Below are 14,619 nucleotides of genomic sequence, written 5' to 3' on the forward strand. Positions count from 1 at the left end.
CACATGTGTGTGGCAATATATAAATATATATAGTCAATTTTCATGGAGTTTTGAGACTGAAGAAAATAGCTGTCATCTCTCCACTATTAAGAGAACAGTGAATGTGCAAAAACAGAGAATATATAAAAAAATTATTAGTGTAATTGAAAAGTGAAAGTGTACAAAAACTGGCAAATTTGAAAGCAGACTATTGTTTGCAGAAATGTTTTTTGTGTTATTACATTCCATATTACATCTGGTAAATGCTTTTAGGCTTTTAGTTACCTTAGACACTGATGTGTCTGAGTCTGGATTAGATTTATAAGACAGGATTAAACCATCCACAGTCTTTCTTTGTCGCCCATTCTCTCTTTTAATATCTATAGTATAAACAGAATGCACAATAAAATATTGTAACGTAGGAGACCACAGTGGCACACTTGCTAGACTTACCAGTTTGCCAGCCTAGGTGTTCACTATAAATTATACTGTTAATTTTGCTCTATTTCTATGTGCTTTTTGAAGTAGGATGTCCTACTCATTATGGGCGTCTGACTGGACTGATGGATAAATATACAGTAAAAAACAGATGACTGTGCATAGTATATATATATTATGTTTAAACATATCCAGGTTTGTTGAAAGATGTAGAAGCTATGTGAATGATTCAACTTGCAAACGAAAAAGGGAAGTAGAGAATATGTATAATAATATGATTTTCTTCACCAGGTCTAGCTTTTATAAATTTTCTTTGCTATATTGTGTTCACCTGCAGATTTGAAAACTATGCATTAAGACCTAGTAAAGCATAAATGTACTTAGATGGTCTAAATATTTTCTAAAAAAGATGAGTGAATTTTAAATTTGTAGTGGGGCCCAGATTGTCAATGATGATATCAAAAACAAAATACAAAGTAGTAAGATTGAAGATAGCACTGTATTAATCATTGTAAGAAAACACAGTAAAAATTAATACATAAATTTATGTGGTTTAAATTTTATTTCTAAAATACTTTTATAATGGTTTTTCCAGGAGGACAGCAAATGAGACTATTATTACCTTTTATTTTAAAAACCTAAAACTGATTACTATGTATTTTTCAGCTAAACACATTTTTGGGTAGGGTTTTTTTTTAGTTAGGGTTTTTCTAAACTATTTGTAAAGCAGCTATATTTATCAACAAATAATGTTTTGAATTAAGTGGATCTGAGAAGGCTATTTTATTTATAAAATAATCAGTTTTTCCTTTAATGATTTACTAGCATAAATAACAAGTTCTTAAGTTTATTTTACTTATCTACCAGTGGAATTTTGTGCTTTGAACTATAGCTATAAGCTTGAGTGCAACTTGTTCCCCATTGCTGTTTTCTCAGGTGGCCCTAGTTTCTTCCATAATGTGTATATAATATAGTAATCTAATATATAAAGTGCATGTAATATAATATAATGTATATAATCCTCTTTAATAAAATCCCTGTGCGCGTCCAGGGGTTCGTGTGTGTGTCTTCTGGTGAAGTGCGCATGCGCGGGGCATGGTGCGATGCGCGATATTACTGTCAGAGAAAGTTACAGGCGTTTTACGGAAATACAAACCGGTATTACTGCGAGAGGAAATTAAAGGTACACAATACAGTGACTCATATTACAGCCACATACAAGCCAGTATTACTGTCAGAGGAGATTAAAGGCATATTACCGACGCGCACGCCTGTATTACCGCCAGAGAAAATTAAAGGTATATTACGGATGTACAAGCCAGCAGACATACAAGACAGTATTACTGTCACAGAAAATTTAAGACACACAATACACAGCGGCAGCCCACGAAGAACAGTCAGCTCAGCAAGTAAACATCAACAAAAGAAAGGCTGAAAGAAAGAAAAATACGACCAACAAAAAGAATGAGGTCAAAGTCCCTTGCCATTTAATATAGATTGTTCCTACTAATGTTTATGCACTACTGTTCTAGTGCCCATTATTGTAACGGGCTAAATGACTAGTATGTTATAATCATGTGTATTTTTATCTTTATGTCAGAGTTTTTTTTTTTTTTTTTTTTAATCCTTTATGGCTTATTTCTATTTGGTTTTTTTTAAGCACTGGAAAAGCCAAATCTAATGCTTCAGATTTATCGTAAGGTTTTTTTTTCTTATATTTAATTCACATGTTCCTGTGATGCCATTATTGTTTCCTATTAGTGACATTGTTTTGTGGAAGTTTTGTTTATGATTACTATGTTGTTTCTGTCCAGGGATTTCAAAAAGTGTATGATGCATGATATCATTATTACATCTCCAATGATGTCATGTACTTCCTGGTTATCCTAGATTGTGAATATAAAGTACCAACTTTGCTGTGTGTGATTTTTGGATTTCCCGATAAAGATTTATTGCTACAAAATTCTGAGTATGATTTTTTTGTTTTTGGTTTTTAGGCTAGAGGAATGATAGGATTGATTTCTTGATTACATGCTTGGCATGGCTCTGACATTTTCCTTTATAGACTGCATAATATTTGATGCTGGAAGTACTTGATAAAATATATATAATGTAAATAATGTGGATGAGAGAGTAAGGGATAGGTATATCTCAGAACTAAATTTTCAACCTAAAATTGCAGGATTTCATATTTATTCATAAAACAAAGGCAGCATCTCCTTTAAGATTTGTTCCACATAACACTAGCGGTGTGGACAAGCGGCTAAGACATCAGACTGCAAGCAACAAGGTTTCTGGTTCAGTCTCCTCTACTGACTTTATTACTGTATATGCCACTTAAACGGTCCATTTAATAGCTATAGAATGTAATCAGAACCAGGACTACAGACTTAAGGAGGTACTACAAAAAGTGTTAAAAACTTTTGAGGACCTGACACTAAGGTACAAACAAACTTTGGTCAAAATGATCCACAGCACTGTGCCAATAAGATGCTGGGATGATAAACAATTCTCAGAAAGTAAAGGACAATGTGGGATACTGTGTGGTTTATTAGGACTTTGCTCATAGCAATGAGGTTCTTTGGAAGATGTATTGGTCCTAATGGGACAGGTTACCTGAGGGTTGCCAGGCACTTAAAATGTGAGGAGAGGCTCATCATTGCAGCTACACCTTGTGCCAGTAGGATGAGTTCTAGGGAATGGCTCCAAGGGTTTGAGAAGGTAGTACTGATCCAATAAGAAGTCCCTGGCTGGAGCTTAAAAGCTCCTTCTGACCAGATTTCCACTGAGCTTAGAATGAAAAAGTAAGACAAGGCAAGAGCCTGACTGGTGGGTAGAAGTAAGGCTGTAGCTTTGTGAAAAGAGGTATGTGAGAAGAAATAAAGAGATTGTTTGTTTCAGTAAGTAGGTTGAAAGTGGACTAAATACCCCATGTAAACTGAACATACAGGAAAACAGAACTATTTAGGAAGTCCCAGAAGGGTATCGTGTTTATTGCTTTCAGTTTACTCTGTACTTTTATCACTTGTTATGTTTGTTTCCTTCATTGCATACTTCATTTATGATAAACTCACCCCTTTTTTGTAACTTCATTGACGTTTATTATGGCTCCAGTTATAGCTCAAGAAAAGCCTTTCTTGATCACAGAATGTATTAAATGATACCAAATTGCCCTGGTGTAACTGAATGACTAGGTATGGTTGTGCACTATTATGTAATAGTATCTCAGGTTATCTACTGTTCCTCACAATACATAATAGGAAAAGCTGATTTGAAAAATTAGTAGGCTACAGGTACTTGGCTTTAGAATCAATCATTTTTACAACGGCTTCTTTAATGGAGAAAGCACATTCACAAAGAATAATATCATATGGGTATTACAATGTAGCTTCACATTTCACCCAACTGCTTTTATGAAGCTTTTCATTGTTTATTAGACAAGCTAGACTCAGACTCTCTGGAATTGGAGGAGCAGTTTTTCTTGCTTTACACAGGTACAGCTGTAGGTTCACTCCAAACAGCCTTAAGGGATTAGATATAAGGGCCTGAATCTGTGAAAAATCAATTCCAGATGCACGTTCTGTGCTTCTCTCTAAAATGCATGCATTGAATTGTCTGTCAGCACAGATCTGTTGCAGTAAGGCGTTTCTTCTGCCTTGTCTCCTGTTTCCTTTTGTCCTCTTCAGGCAGAAATTAAAACCATTAAGAATGTCCAGAAGCAGTTTGATAAGACAGTGGGTGTGGATTACCATGGCCCCAATGCCTTATCTATCACATAAAGCCATGATTGAATTTCAAGTCCTCTACAATATGATTGTCTACTAATGGATATATTCTTTGTAATGAAAGATCTGATAATTGAACAAGGAATATATCAGAATTTTTCTGTTTAAATATTCATGAGTTCACGTGAAAGAAACCAACTTTGCCTGAAATTTTATTTGTTTTTTTCTTTCTTTTTTTCACTTGCCAGATAAGATTAATTTATTGCTGATGTTTTGTTTTTTTTCTGTCTCTGTCCATCCTTTTCTCCCTAAATTGAAAATAAACATTACACGTCTTTCATTCTCATTTGATGGATTCCTTCTTTCACTTCTCCCATCCACTGTCAACTTCTTAAGCATCAGTGCACACGGGCCTTGATAACGATCTGCAGTTACAATAAGAAACAGAGGTAACTTGTGGTTAAACAAACAAAAAGGTAAGGGAGTGCATGATAGATGCCCGTGACTGATAGGAGATGAAATCGCTGCAAACCCATATAACATAAAACGGTCAGATGCTCCATTTTTCATTTTCATGCTTCATTTCCTGGTTTGTCGGTTTTTTTTTTTTTGTTTCTCACTCCATCCTCATTTTGCAATTTTATTAATGTTTTGCCTCTTGTGTAACATTGTTGCCCTGTCTGTTTAGCTTTACTTACTTTATAGAACTTCTCACTGCATTTACTTATTTTCTCAGGACAGGATGCCAGACCATCACCAGGCATATTCTTAGATAAAGTAAACTTGCAATCTTTCACACTGTAGAACTACTTTCCAAATATCTTCAGAATCATTAATTCATTTACTAAACCAGGTTAAACCAATGTGGGATATGTAAGGATGCAGAACCCAGCATTATTAGGGAAGGCTTCCACCACCCGATCAAGCTTTAAAGTTTTTTTTATAGCATGAAAAATACAATAATAAAGTGTGTTTCACTAAATATGAAAGGTGAGTGCTCTCACTTTATAGAAATATTTCGTGATTTACATAAACCCTAATCAGTTCCTCCATCTACATCAATACTTTAAAAATCTGTCACCAGTTTTAATGCACTCAACTAGAAAGTTCCAAGCAACTTTGAGTGGTGATCATGGAGTTTGTAAAGGCATACATTTCTAAAACGTTAGAAAAAATTCTGATGAGAACAGGCCATTCTGTCCAGCAAGGCTTATTAATTCTATTTTAATTACGTTTCAGATTAGATCTTAGATGCATCTTACAGTAACAAGTATTTGACATGTATAAAGTGTTATAATATTGAGTATATTCTTATTGTTGCTGTGATTTTCAGATTTTGATGTAAAAGACAATTTTACCTAAAGAATATTCATTCAGTTCATTTGTTTCAACTCAGAAACTACAATATTCTGGTTTTCCCTTTGGCATGTTTAAGCACAAGGCCACAATGTCTGATTGGCAGCTACGGAAGGGGCCCATTTTGCAAGAACGAATGATATAACATTTCAGATATGGCAATAAGTCAAAGTCTCAACTCACCATACTAAGGGAATTCAAAGGTTGTTGCCAAAGTCAGTTAGTGCATTATTAACCAAACTGAACAAATGAATATACTGATGCAAGCAGTTTCAAGTCCCACCACACACAGGTCAGAATCTATTTTTTAATGCATTCATTAACCTTGCAAGAGTCTGTAGGAGTACAGCACAGTGGTGTTATTGTTAATACATCTGCCTTACAGTCCCAGAAATTTGTATCAGTAATATGCCAGCTTGCTTTCTACAGTAATGATGGTGTTTCCCTAGTTCTCCAGATTTCACACCATATCCCACAGAAATATGTGATCATTTTGTTGATGGCTGTAAATTGGCGCAGTTTGAATGATGGCAAATAGTTTAGGGAGCATGTGTATATGCACTGCAAATGCTGCAGCAATTTGGCTACAGCCCCTTATGATTCTGAAATAAAAACAAATAAAGAAAAGGAATAAATGGAACAGTAATCCAGGAGTGAGCAGTGAACTGGTATTTTTGTGCTTTGTAATCCATCACCTTAGAAGCTAGGACATATTTAATGGCTTAAGACAACAATAATTTTTATCAGCTGACAAAGATGGGTTAACTTATGTAAAAGCAGGGGCACAATAGTGGAAACACCTTGCAGTGGCTCAGGCTCTTGACTTAACACCCCAAGCTATGGGTTTAACGGTGTCCTCCTGTTACCACCATTTGCATTGAACTAATTGTAGAATTTTCAGTCAGTTGTTTCCTATGCCATTTACATGTGTTTTTCATAGGCGCAAGGCAGAAACTCAACCCAGATATGAGCACAAATTTACAAACCTTTGGAATAGTTTTTTAAAAGAAAGTATTATGTTCAATAAAACACTCCCTGCCTCCTCACTCTTGACCAGTTTTTGACGTTTTTAAATGTATCATCACACTAGCATAATACATATGCTCTGTCCCAATGTACTTTGATTTACAGACCAAAACACCTGGTCATCTGACTTTGAGCATTGCAATGGAAAATCTCAGTCTCCCATCAACATTGACACAACAACAGCCAAGTACGATACCAGGTTGCCTGCAATTGAACTCCAAGGCTATGAGCTGTCAGCAGAAGACAAGCTGTCTTTGAAAAACAACGGCCACACACGTAAGTAAATGATGATCATACCTGGTGTATCAGCCTTCAAGGCTTGTGACTGCAATGTTTTTAAATTTGTGTCACTTGGTAATCTAGAGTACAGTTAAATTTTAATATCAGATTGCTCTGGTTTATTCCTACACAATGACTTCCTGTCTGTCTCAATATATCATAAAACAGAGCCTTTCAGAATACAGGGTGTTCATTCCAGAATGAACACTGAATATTTCTGAGATCCCATTTCTCAACTGCATTTGAGATACCACATTGACTTCTTGTTTCAGCAGTCCAATCTCGTATCTGATTACATTCCAATAATTGCTAGGTTCCAATTAATACCAACATGACAGGCCTGGTTATCTATAACTTCCAATTCAGTGAAGTGGATCAAGTAATGTAATAGGTAGAAAGATGGAAGGATGGTTGCTGTTCACCATTTTTATCACAGTCAGTCTCCATATAAGAAAAATGTGAGAAATAGCATGCAATTTGGTCTAAAACCACAATACCAAAGAGGTAATATACCGTGCTTTGGAGAAAAATTAAATGGATAGTTAAAAAAAAGAACAAAATAGTAAAATAAAGATCATTCACTAGAAATAAATTGTGATATACTATAGTTTCTTTTAGGGTTTTTACCTTTGATCTAAAATCTCCTAAACTTTACAGCCTCCATGAACATGTGTAAGTCTCTTTTATAACACATCATTGCTGAACCTTGCACCTATAATTTTAACTTACAGTATGTTTTTATCTACCTTGTCAGCCTCTATGTCCTTTAAAAAATAAAGTATCCCACGTTGCACTCTTTAGTAAAGAACTTTTTTCTCCTGTTTGGTGCATGAATTAACTGTTTTTTTAAAAATTGATTTATAATAATTGGTTATTTTTTAAGTGTGGATAATTATACAATGAACATGCACAGTTTCTTTGAGTGATTGAAATGAGTCCTTTATAACCTTTGCTCTTTCTTCTATGTGCAATTTCAGTATAGTTCTACACCTTTGTAATAGTTGAAAATGAGCAACTATTTAGAGCTGAATAAATTCTTTAACTTGTCATGTTTAATATCTGATCTCAATACAAACTGATATTTGACAATTTCAGGTATTGCAGATTTCAAATCTGTCTTGATTTATCTTAATATTTTTATTGTAATTCATTCACACCAGAAAAATATAAATATCTCTTCAAGAAAAATGTTGACATTGTTGGATTCTAGCATAGTTAATTGCACTTTCAAATGACTGAATCTCCAAAAAGAAAGTATTTTTATAATCCATGGCTCTGGACCTTTAACATTTCATAAACCACTCTTGGATTTGAGTTTAGCATCATCATAAAATATCTTGAATACCTTATTTAAGGAAAAAAGTGAAGAATTTAGGGCCGCATTACTGCATTTTTATTTCCTGCTTTCTAACTTTTCATAAAGCACTCTTTGCTATAAAAGTAAGTGAATCAGAATGTGAGCATTCATTTTAGTAAGGTACGAGGGACGTTCAAAAACTTTCGCACTTTTATATTTTTGTTGGAAATGGTGAAGGAGGGAGTAATAATAATTGGGCATTAAAAAGCTGGTATGATGCTGGGAAAATTGCATCACAACCAAAGGTGACTATGTAGAAAAGTGATGTAATTTGTTTTTGAATTTCTTAATAAATAGAGTTAAAAAAAGTGTGGAAACTTTTTAACATCCCTCATATTTATTCTGTTTTGGTTTATTATAAGATGGTAATCCATGTGCTGAACACTGAGAAACTAGACAGTGCTCCAGTCATTACACAGTATAGCTTGTAAAAATACCAATTATTATAAAACTACAGATATGTGAGAAATGAGTTTGAGGGAATTACGAATGGTTAGTACTAATGAATGTCATCATTATTAAATGCCTTCGTAGTATGTTTGCATATGGTTCTTTTTATTTTCAACACTCTCTGTCTAATCCTCCAAAACCATTTTTGCTTTGTGTACTCCTCAGAACAATGACTTGCTTTTATTATTCATGAAATCTTAATGATTAACAATGCTTACTTTTAAGATACTAAGGAATGTCATTTCACATTCAACTGAGATGGTAAAATGACCTTCACATTACAGTTCACTTCCTACTTTGTAAAAATGTGCTCATATTCCAAATGACACACACTCATTAAAGATCTGACACTTCAGATTTTTTTTTATTTATAATCACAGTTCTGATGTTTAATGCTGTCACTGCTCAAGATTTCTATTGGTGATTTATTTCACCAGACTACATCAGTAGTATGTTCCTGTTCACCCACTAATGTCCACCAGTTCTGGCAATCTCATTGTGCCGTAGGCTAACCTGTGATCATGAATGACACAGCCTTCAGCTGCATTGCAACCAGACTTTGGAACAACCTCCCTAAATTATTTAGGTCAGTGGACTCAATTCATTCTTTTAAAAACAACTTGAAACTCATTTGTTCAGGAAGGCATTTAAGTTACCCTGACATTCTGTCTTTCAGTTAACCCTCCCTGTCCAGGTACTCTGAATGATTTTGACTTATAGTGCAAATTATGTCATTTGTTCAGGGTTTTCTTGTGGTATTTTATATATTTTGTGTTTTTCTTGTGGTTTTTTGTCTCTTATTCTAATTCAAAATTAATTTTAAAGCACTATAAAGAAGTAATAAGAAAATGGCCACTTCACCCACAACAACCCCAACAGCATTTACAACAAATACTGTATATAAATAAACACAAACAAAAGGAAAAAATGTTTGAAAGAGTTATTTAATTAACTTAATAAGTAGTGCAAAAAATCTAGTACCAAGAAGCAATTGTATTAAAAATGAGTTATGTGTAAGAAACATTCACCACCAAAACTAAATATAAACAAAAAAGATGTTACTGGTCAATTGTTCATATAGTTTACCGTTATGAGGTATGTAGACCTTCCAGTTCCAGCACCAGTCTTCTACCAATCATAGATACTTGTATCTTACATGCAGAAGAAGATTAATGCTGAAATCCCAACCTCTTCTTCACAATTACTGCTAGTACAACAGAGAAATTAAAGACCCACAGGCAGTATGAAAATGTCTGAACCTCTTAGAGGGAGAATGCTTAATCTCCACTATACCGTCCCTATTGCCACAGCTATATATTTTAAAAAGCCTCATGACTAAAACAGAACAATATAAAAATGTATGTAGCAGTGTCATAAGATCACAACAATGGTTTTCACAGTTCTATGCCTTTATAAATGCTTATAGCTTTTAATATTCTTTGATTTTAAGAAGCAGGTCAGTTATATTTACAATAGTGTATAGTGCTGTGTTTGTAAACTAAAGTGTGATTTGTATGATTTACTTAAAGTTGAAATGAGAAAAGATGCAGTGCTTTTGAAGGGCCTAACTGCTTGTACTATTCAGATTCAGTTCATATGGTTACAGCCCATTCTTTTGCTTTGTTTTCAGTGCTGTTGAATTTACCAAACACTATGCGCATCATCAGAGGCTTTGACAATGAATTTGTTGCTGCTCAGCTCCACTTTCACTGGGGAACAAAAGAAGTGCCAGGGTCAGAGCACACCGTTGATGGACTCCGCTTTCCTGCAGAGGTAAAATGTAGATGTTTTTTTTTCTGAATGTCCTCCATAAATTTAAAGTTCTAAGCAGGATTCATTTGATGTCGTTTGATTTGATACAAGTTCTAAAATGAAAACAAAATTCACTACCTTAGCATTTATCTAGGAATAACTATTCTATATAAGAATTACAATTAAAAAAAGCACAGTTGCAGTTTTATAAATATAAACACTTGGCATAATACCCCACTGCATTTGAAACTGCAAAGACAATAATTTCTCTCATTACGTTTAATCAAGTTACTATACATGTAACAAGCACTAGTATGTGATTGAGCAGAGTCTTGGGGACTCTGGTTTACAGACACAAACCAAAGACATGCTGTTGGTTTGTTTGAAGGTTTAGCCATGCATTCTCCAGTGTGATAGACTCACATTTGAAAGAAATAATGTTTATCTTGGAATAAGATGTTTCCACCTTTTTGTGACCCTGTACTGGGAAAACTGCATTCATATAATAGATGGCTTTGCCCATTTTTAAAAAGGCAGATACTACCTTGAGTGCAGGATAAAGCTGATTTTATTTCCAGGACCTTGTTTAATCTGCTTACAGTAACTGAAAACTCAAGAAATTACAAGTGTAGTGCTAGTATTTCAAAACTTACATAATGGCTATTGTTTTTGTGTAATATGCACAGGATACAAAATAAAGTGTATCTGCTTCTCATATGTTTAACCATTGTGTACTACTATAGTAATTCTGGGCAGTGGTCTATCTATAGCCTTCATTATTTTGGATTCAGAAAAAAAACCTCATGGATGCCTCCTCATGTTCTTAATTTAACCTTTTCTCATTACAGATCCATGTTGTTCATTACAATTCTAAATATGAGAATCTAGGTGAGGCAGCAAGCCAGCCCGATGGTCTAGCAGTTCTGGGAGCCTTTTTAGAGGTAAGATGTGTGATATTACACACAAATTTGTTGTCATCTCTACCAGACTGTCTTATTGCTGGGCTGCTGTCTTTTTTGGTTTTGCTCTCAATTTATCTGTGTGACAGGAGCAAGAATGAAAATATCACACTATTTTCCAATGGTATCAGTCTCTAGAATTGTGCATGGGATGTGGCCTAAAGTTAGTTAGGAAATGGAAGATGATTTAATGAAACATTTGTTTGGTGGATTGGGTAAGAGAGAGTAGAATGTATTGAGTTGGACTAATATGTGCTGTAAGAAAAGAAACAAAAACATTGCGATCAGAAGCAGTGACTCAATTTATAAGAAATCTGGCACATGGAATTGGTTGCAAATGCTGAAAAAAATTATTCCAAAACTAGAGCAAAAAAAAAAAATGGGTTGGTCCAGAAGGAGGTTACATTGGGTTCATTATTGCCAGGCAAAATTTCCATAGTTGGTAATGTAAGCAATTATACATAATATTCTGGAGTTACACTAGCACTGAAGGGTGTTCTGTGGCTCATCCAGACAAGCCGCATTTAAGTCTTACACCAATCATGCAATATAGAGTGGGTTGTGGCTTTATAAGCTGGCATCCCTAAATGTTCCAAACTCTATCCAGCTCACAGACAGACCAACAGACATCAGGACAAAGTACCCAGAAGCAGATGGCACACATCCTTATTAACTTTCTTCACTGAGCACGGAGTGTATGAATCTCCTCTTGCCAATTACAAGTGCAGACCTGCTGTGATTTCTGTATCTTAGATTCACAATATATTGTGGCTTTTAATTACTAGGAAGGATTTTTATTTTGAATTCTCCAGTGTGCTTTCTCCCACGCATGGCTAAACCATGACTATTATCTTTATTTCATTTCAAATAAGTAAATTAATCTTTCATCAGTTGTTATAGCACATTACACTGTTTCTGGGTATTTTTCTTTGTCAGTGGGTCAAAGTACAGAACATTCTAAGTGGGAGAATGGGGGGATGAGTATTACTTTGTCCTAAAATACATTTTGACCCATAGAAATAAAAAAATGATAATATCAGTGGAAGGCATTTCCTTTAGCTTTAATTATGCCCCATTTTATTTTATTTTTTTTTTCTAAACTGTGTTTTTTGTGAATAATTTTATAGCTATAGTCTTCTAGTAGGTGACACAGTTGTAAGTACTGCTACCTCACAGCTCCAGACTCTTAGGTCCAAATTCCACCCTGGTAACTGTCTGTATGAAGTGTGCCTGCATGAGTTTTTCTCCAGAGAGTTAGGGATTTGCCCAACATCCCAAAGACATGTGTAGTAATAATAATAATAATAATAATAATAATACCGTACATTTTCTTTCTGTAGTGCCTTTCCCATGCTCAAGGCGCTTAAAATACAAATATTTTCTGCACAGAACAATCAAAAATACAAGATATACAAAGCATCAAGTAGAATAAAAAAGAGAATAAACCAGAGTATAATGCTAAATTCAATACCAAAAAAATGCCTGAACAAATCACATAATTTGTGATACAACCCACACACACAAATAATCCTGAGAATCTGAACAGAGAGGTAAACCGAAAGGAGGAGCAGAATGTTAGGTTAAGTTAAAAGCCTACCCGAACAGATGAGTTTTAAGTTGTTTTTTTAAAAGAATGAATGCAGTCGGCTGATCTAATTAATTTAGGGAGGACATTCCAAAGTCTGGGCGCTATAGAGCTGAAAGCCCTGTCATCCACAGAATGCAGGTTGGCGTGGGACACAACAAGATTGCCAGAATTAGAGGACTTTAGCAAGCAAACAGGAGCATAGTGATGGAGAAAGGTCACTGATGTAGTCCAGTGCACCACCATTTTAAGCTTGATAGGTTATTAATAGAATTTTATACTCGATCCTGTAAGATACAGGGAGCCAGTGGAGGTGAAGCAGGATATCTATGATGTGCTCGCTGTTGCTGGTTCATGTAAGGACTCTTGCAGCAGAGTTTTGAGTTAACTGGAGATGTGATGTAAGATTTGAAGGGGCGCCTGCCAGTAGGGAGTTGCAATAATTGATACGGAATGTGATAAAAGCATGGACAAGTTTCTTAGCATTCGAAAACAAGAGGAATGAGCGAACATGTGATATGTTATGGAGTTGGAAGTAAGAATGTTTCTTAATGTGGTTTATGTGGGAGAAGTAAGAAAGGGAGGAATCAAAAATCACACCAAGATTCCTTGTATTAGAAGAAGGTCTAATGAGATCACTGTTAACAGTGACTGAGAAGGAGCTCATTTTTTGTTGTGCTTTAGTGCCAATTTACAGGAGTTCAGTTTTATTGTGATTTTATTTTAAAGAAATTACTCCATTCGGCTCCATTCAGGTTTTAATTTCAAGTTGTGAGCTGATGAAAGCTCTGATGAAGTTTTGATTTTAACATTGAAATAGAGTTGAGTATCAACTGCATAAAAATGATAACCCAGTCCAAAGCTACAAATAAAACGGCCAAGGGTAAGCATATAGAAGAGCAGAGGGCCGAGGACAGAGCCCTGAGGAATTCCTTGTGTGACTGGCACTGAGCTAGACCTGTTGTTGCCAAGACTAACAAACTCTTGCCTATCAGTCAGATAAGACTTAAAGTACTAGAGGGCAGGGCCGGAGATACCCAGAATGCTCTCCATTCTGGACAGTGAAATGTCATGTTCAACAGTGTTCAAAGCCTCACTGAGGTCTAAAAAAATGAATATGATGGTTTGTTCAGAGTCTGCTGCTATAAGCAAATCATTAGTTACCCGAGCAGGGCAGTTTCACAGCTCTGTAACCAGACTGTAAGGGTTCCATCAAATTAAATTATTGGTGAGCTGGTAGGCCACAACATGTTCAAGAACTTTGCAGAAAAGGCTAGTGAACAAGAGGCCGAAGATTATTGATTGCCAGCATCAAGACCAGACTTTTTTAACAATACAGAAGCAATTTTAAAAGTGGCTGGCACAAAGCCATTGTCAAGGGATGCATTTATTATTGTTGTAACTGTAGGGATGATGGCATGTAACTGTCGGGATGATGGCATGAAGGCAGGATTTAAGAAGTGTGTTGGGAATGAGGTCCAGTACACAAGTAGTTGACCTCATCTTACAAAGCAGGTCATTAAGAAATGCAGATTGAATGGTTAAAATTTAGAAAAGGAGCTGGATGAAGTGGGAAGACAGGGAAAATATAAATGGATGATGGATTTATGTTAGTTGAATTATTTAGAACTTTAATTTTATTATGGAAAAAGTGGAGGAATCTTTCACAGACTTCAGTAGAGAGGAGGTATTTGGACTAGATGCAGGTTGAAG

At 35.2% G+C, this 14,619-nt stretch overlaps 1 protein-coding gene across 2 annotated transcripts in view; it reads left to right on the forward strand.

Annotated features, from left to right (window-relative positions):
* Positions 1-14,619, forward strand: part of ca9 (carbonic anhydrase IX) — a 60,859-nt gene that overhangs the window by 16,766 nt on the left and 29,474 nt on the right. For both annotated transcript variants that reach the window (XM_028804975.2, XM_051930212.1), the window contains exons 3-5: positions 6,630-6,800; positions 10,241-10,383; positions 11,211-11,303. In XM_028804975.2, the coding sequence (XP_028660808.1) occupies positions 6,630-6,800; positions 10,241-10,383; positions 11,211-11,303 (407 nt within the window). The remainder of the gene's footprint in view (positions 1-6,629; positions 6,801-10,240; positions 10,384-11,210; positions 11,304-14,619) is intronic.

Source organism: Erpetoichthys calabaricus, chromosome 7, assembly GCF_900747795.2.
Source record: "Erpetoichthys calabaricus chromosome 7, fErpCal1.3, whole genome shotgun sequence".
NCBI classification, from domain to species: domain Eukaryota; kingdom Metazoa; phylum Chordata; class Cladistia; order Polypteriformes; family Polypteridae; genus Erpetoichthys; species Erpetoichthys calabaricus.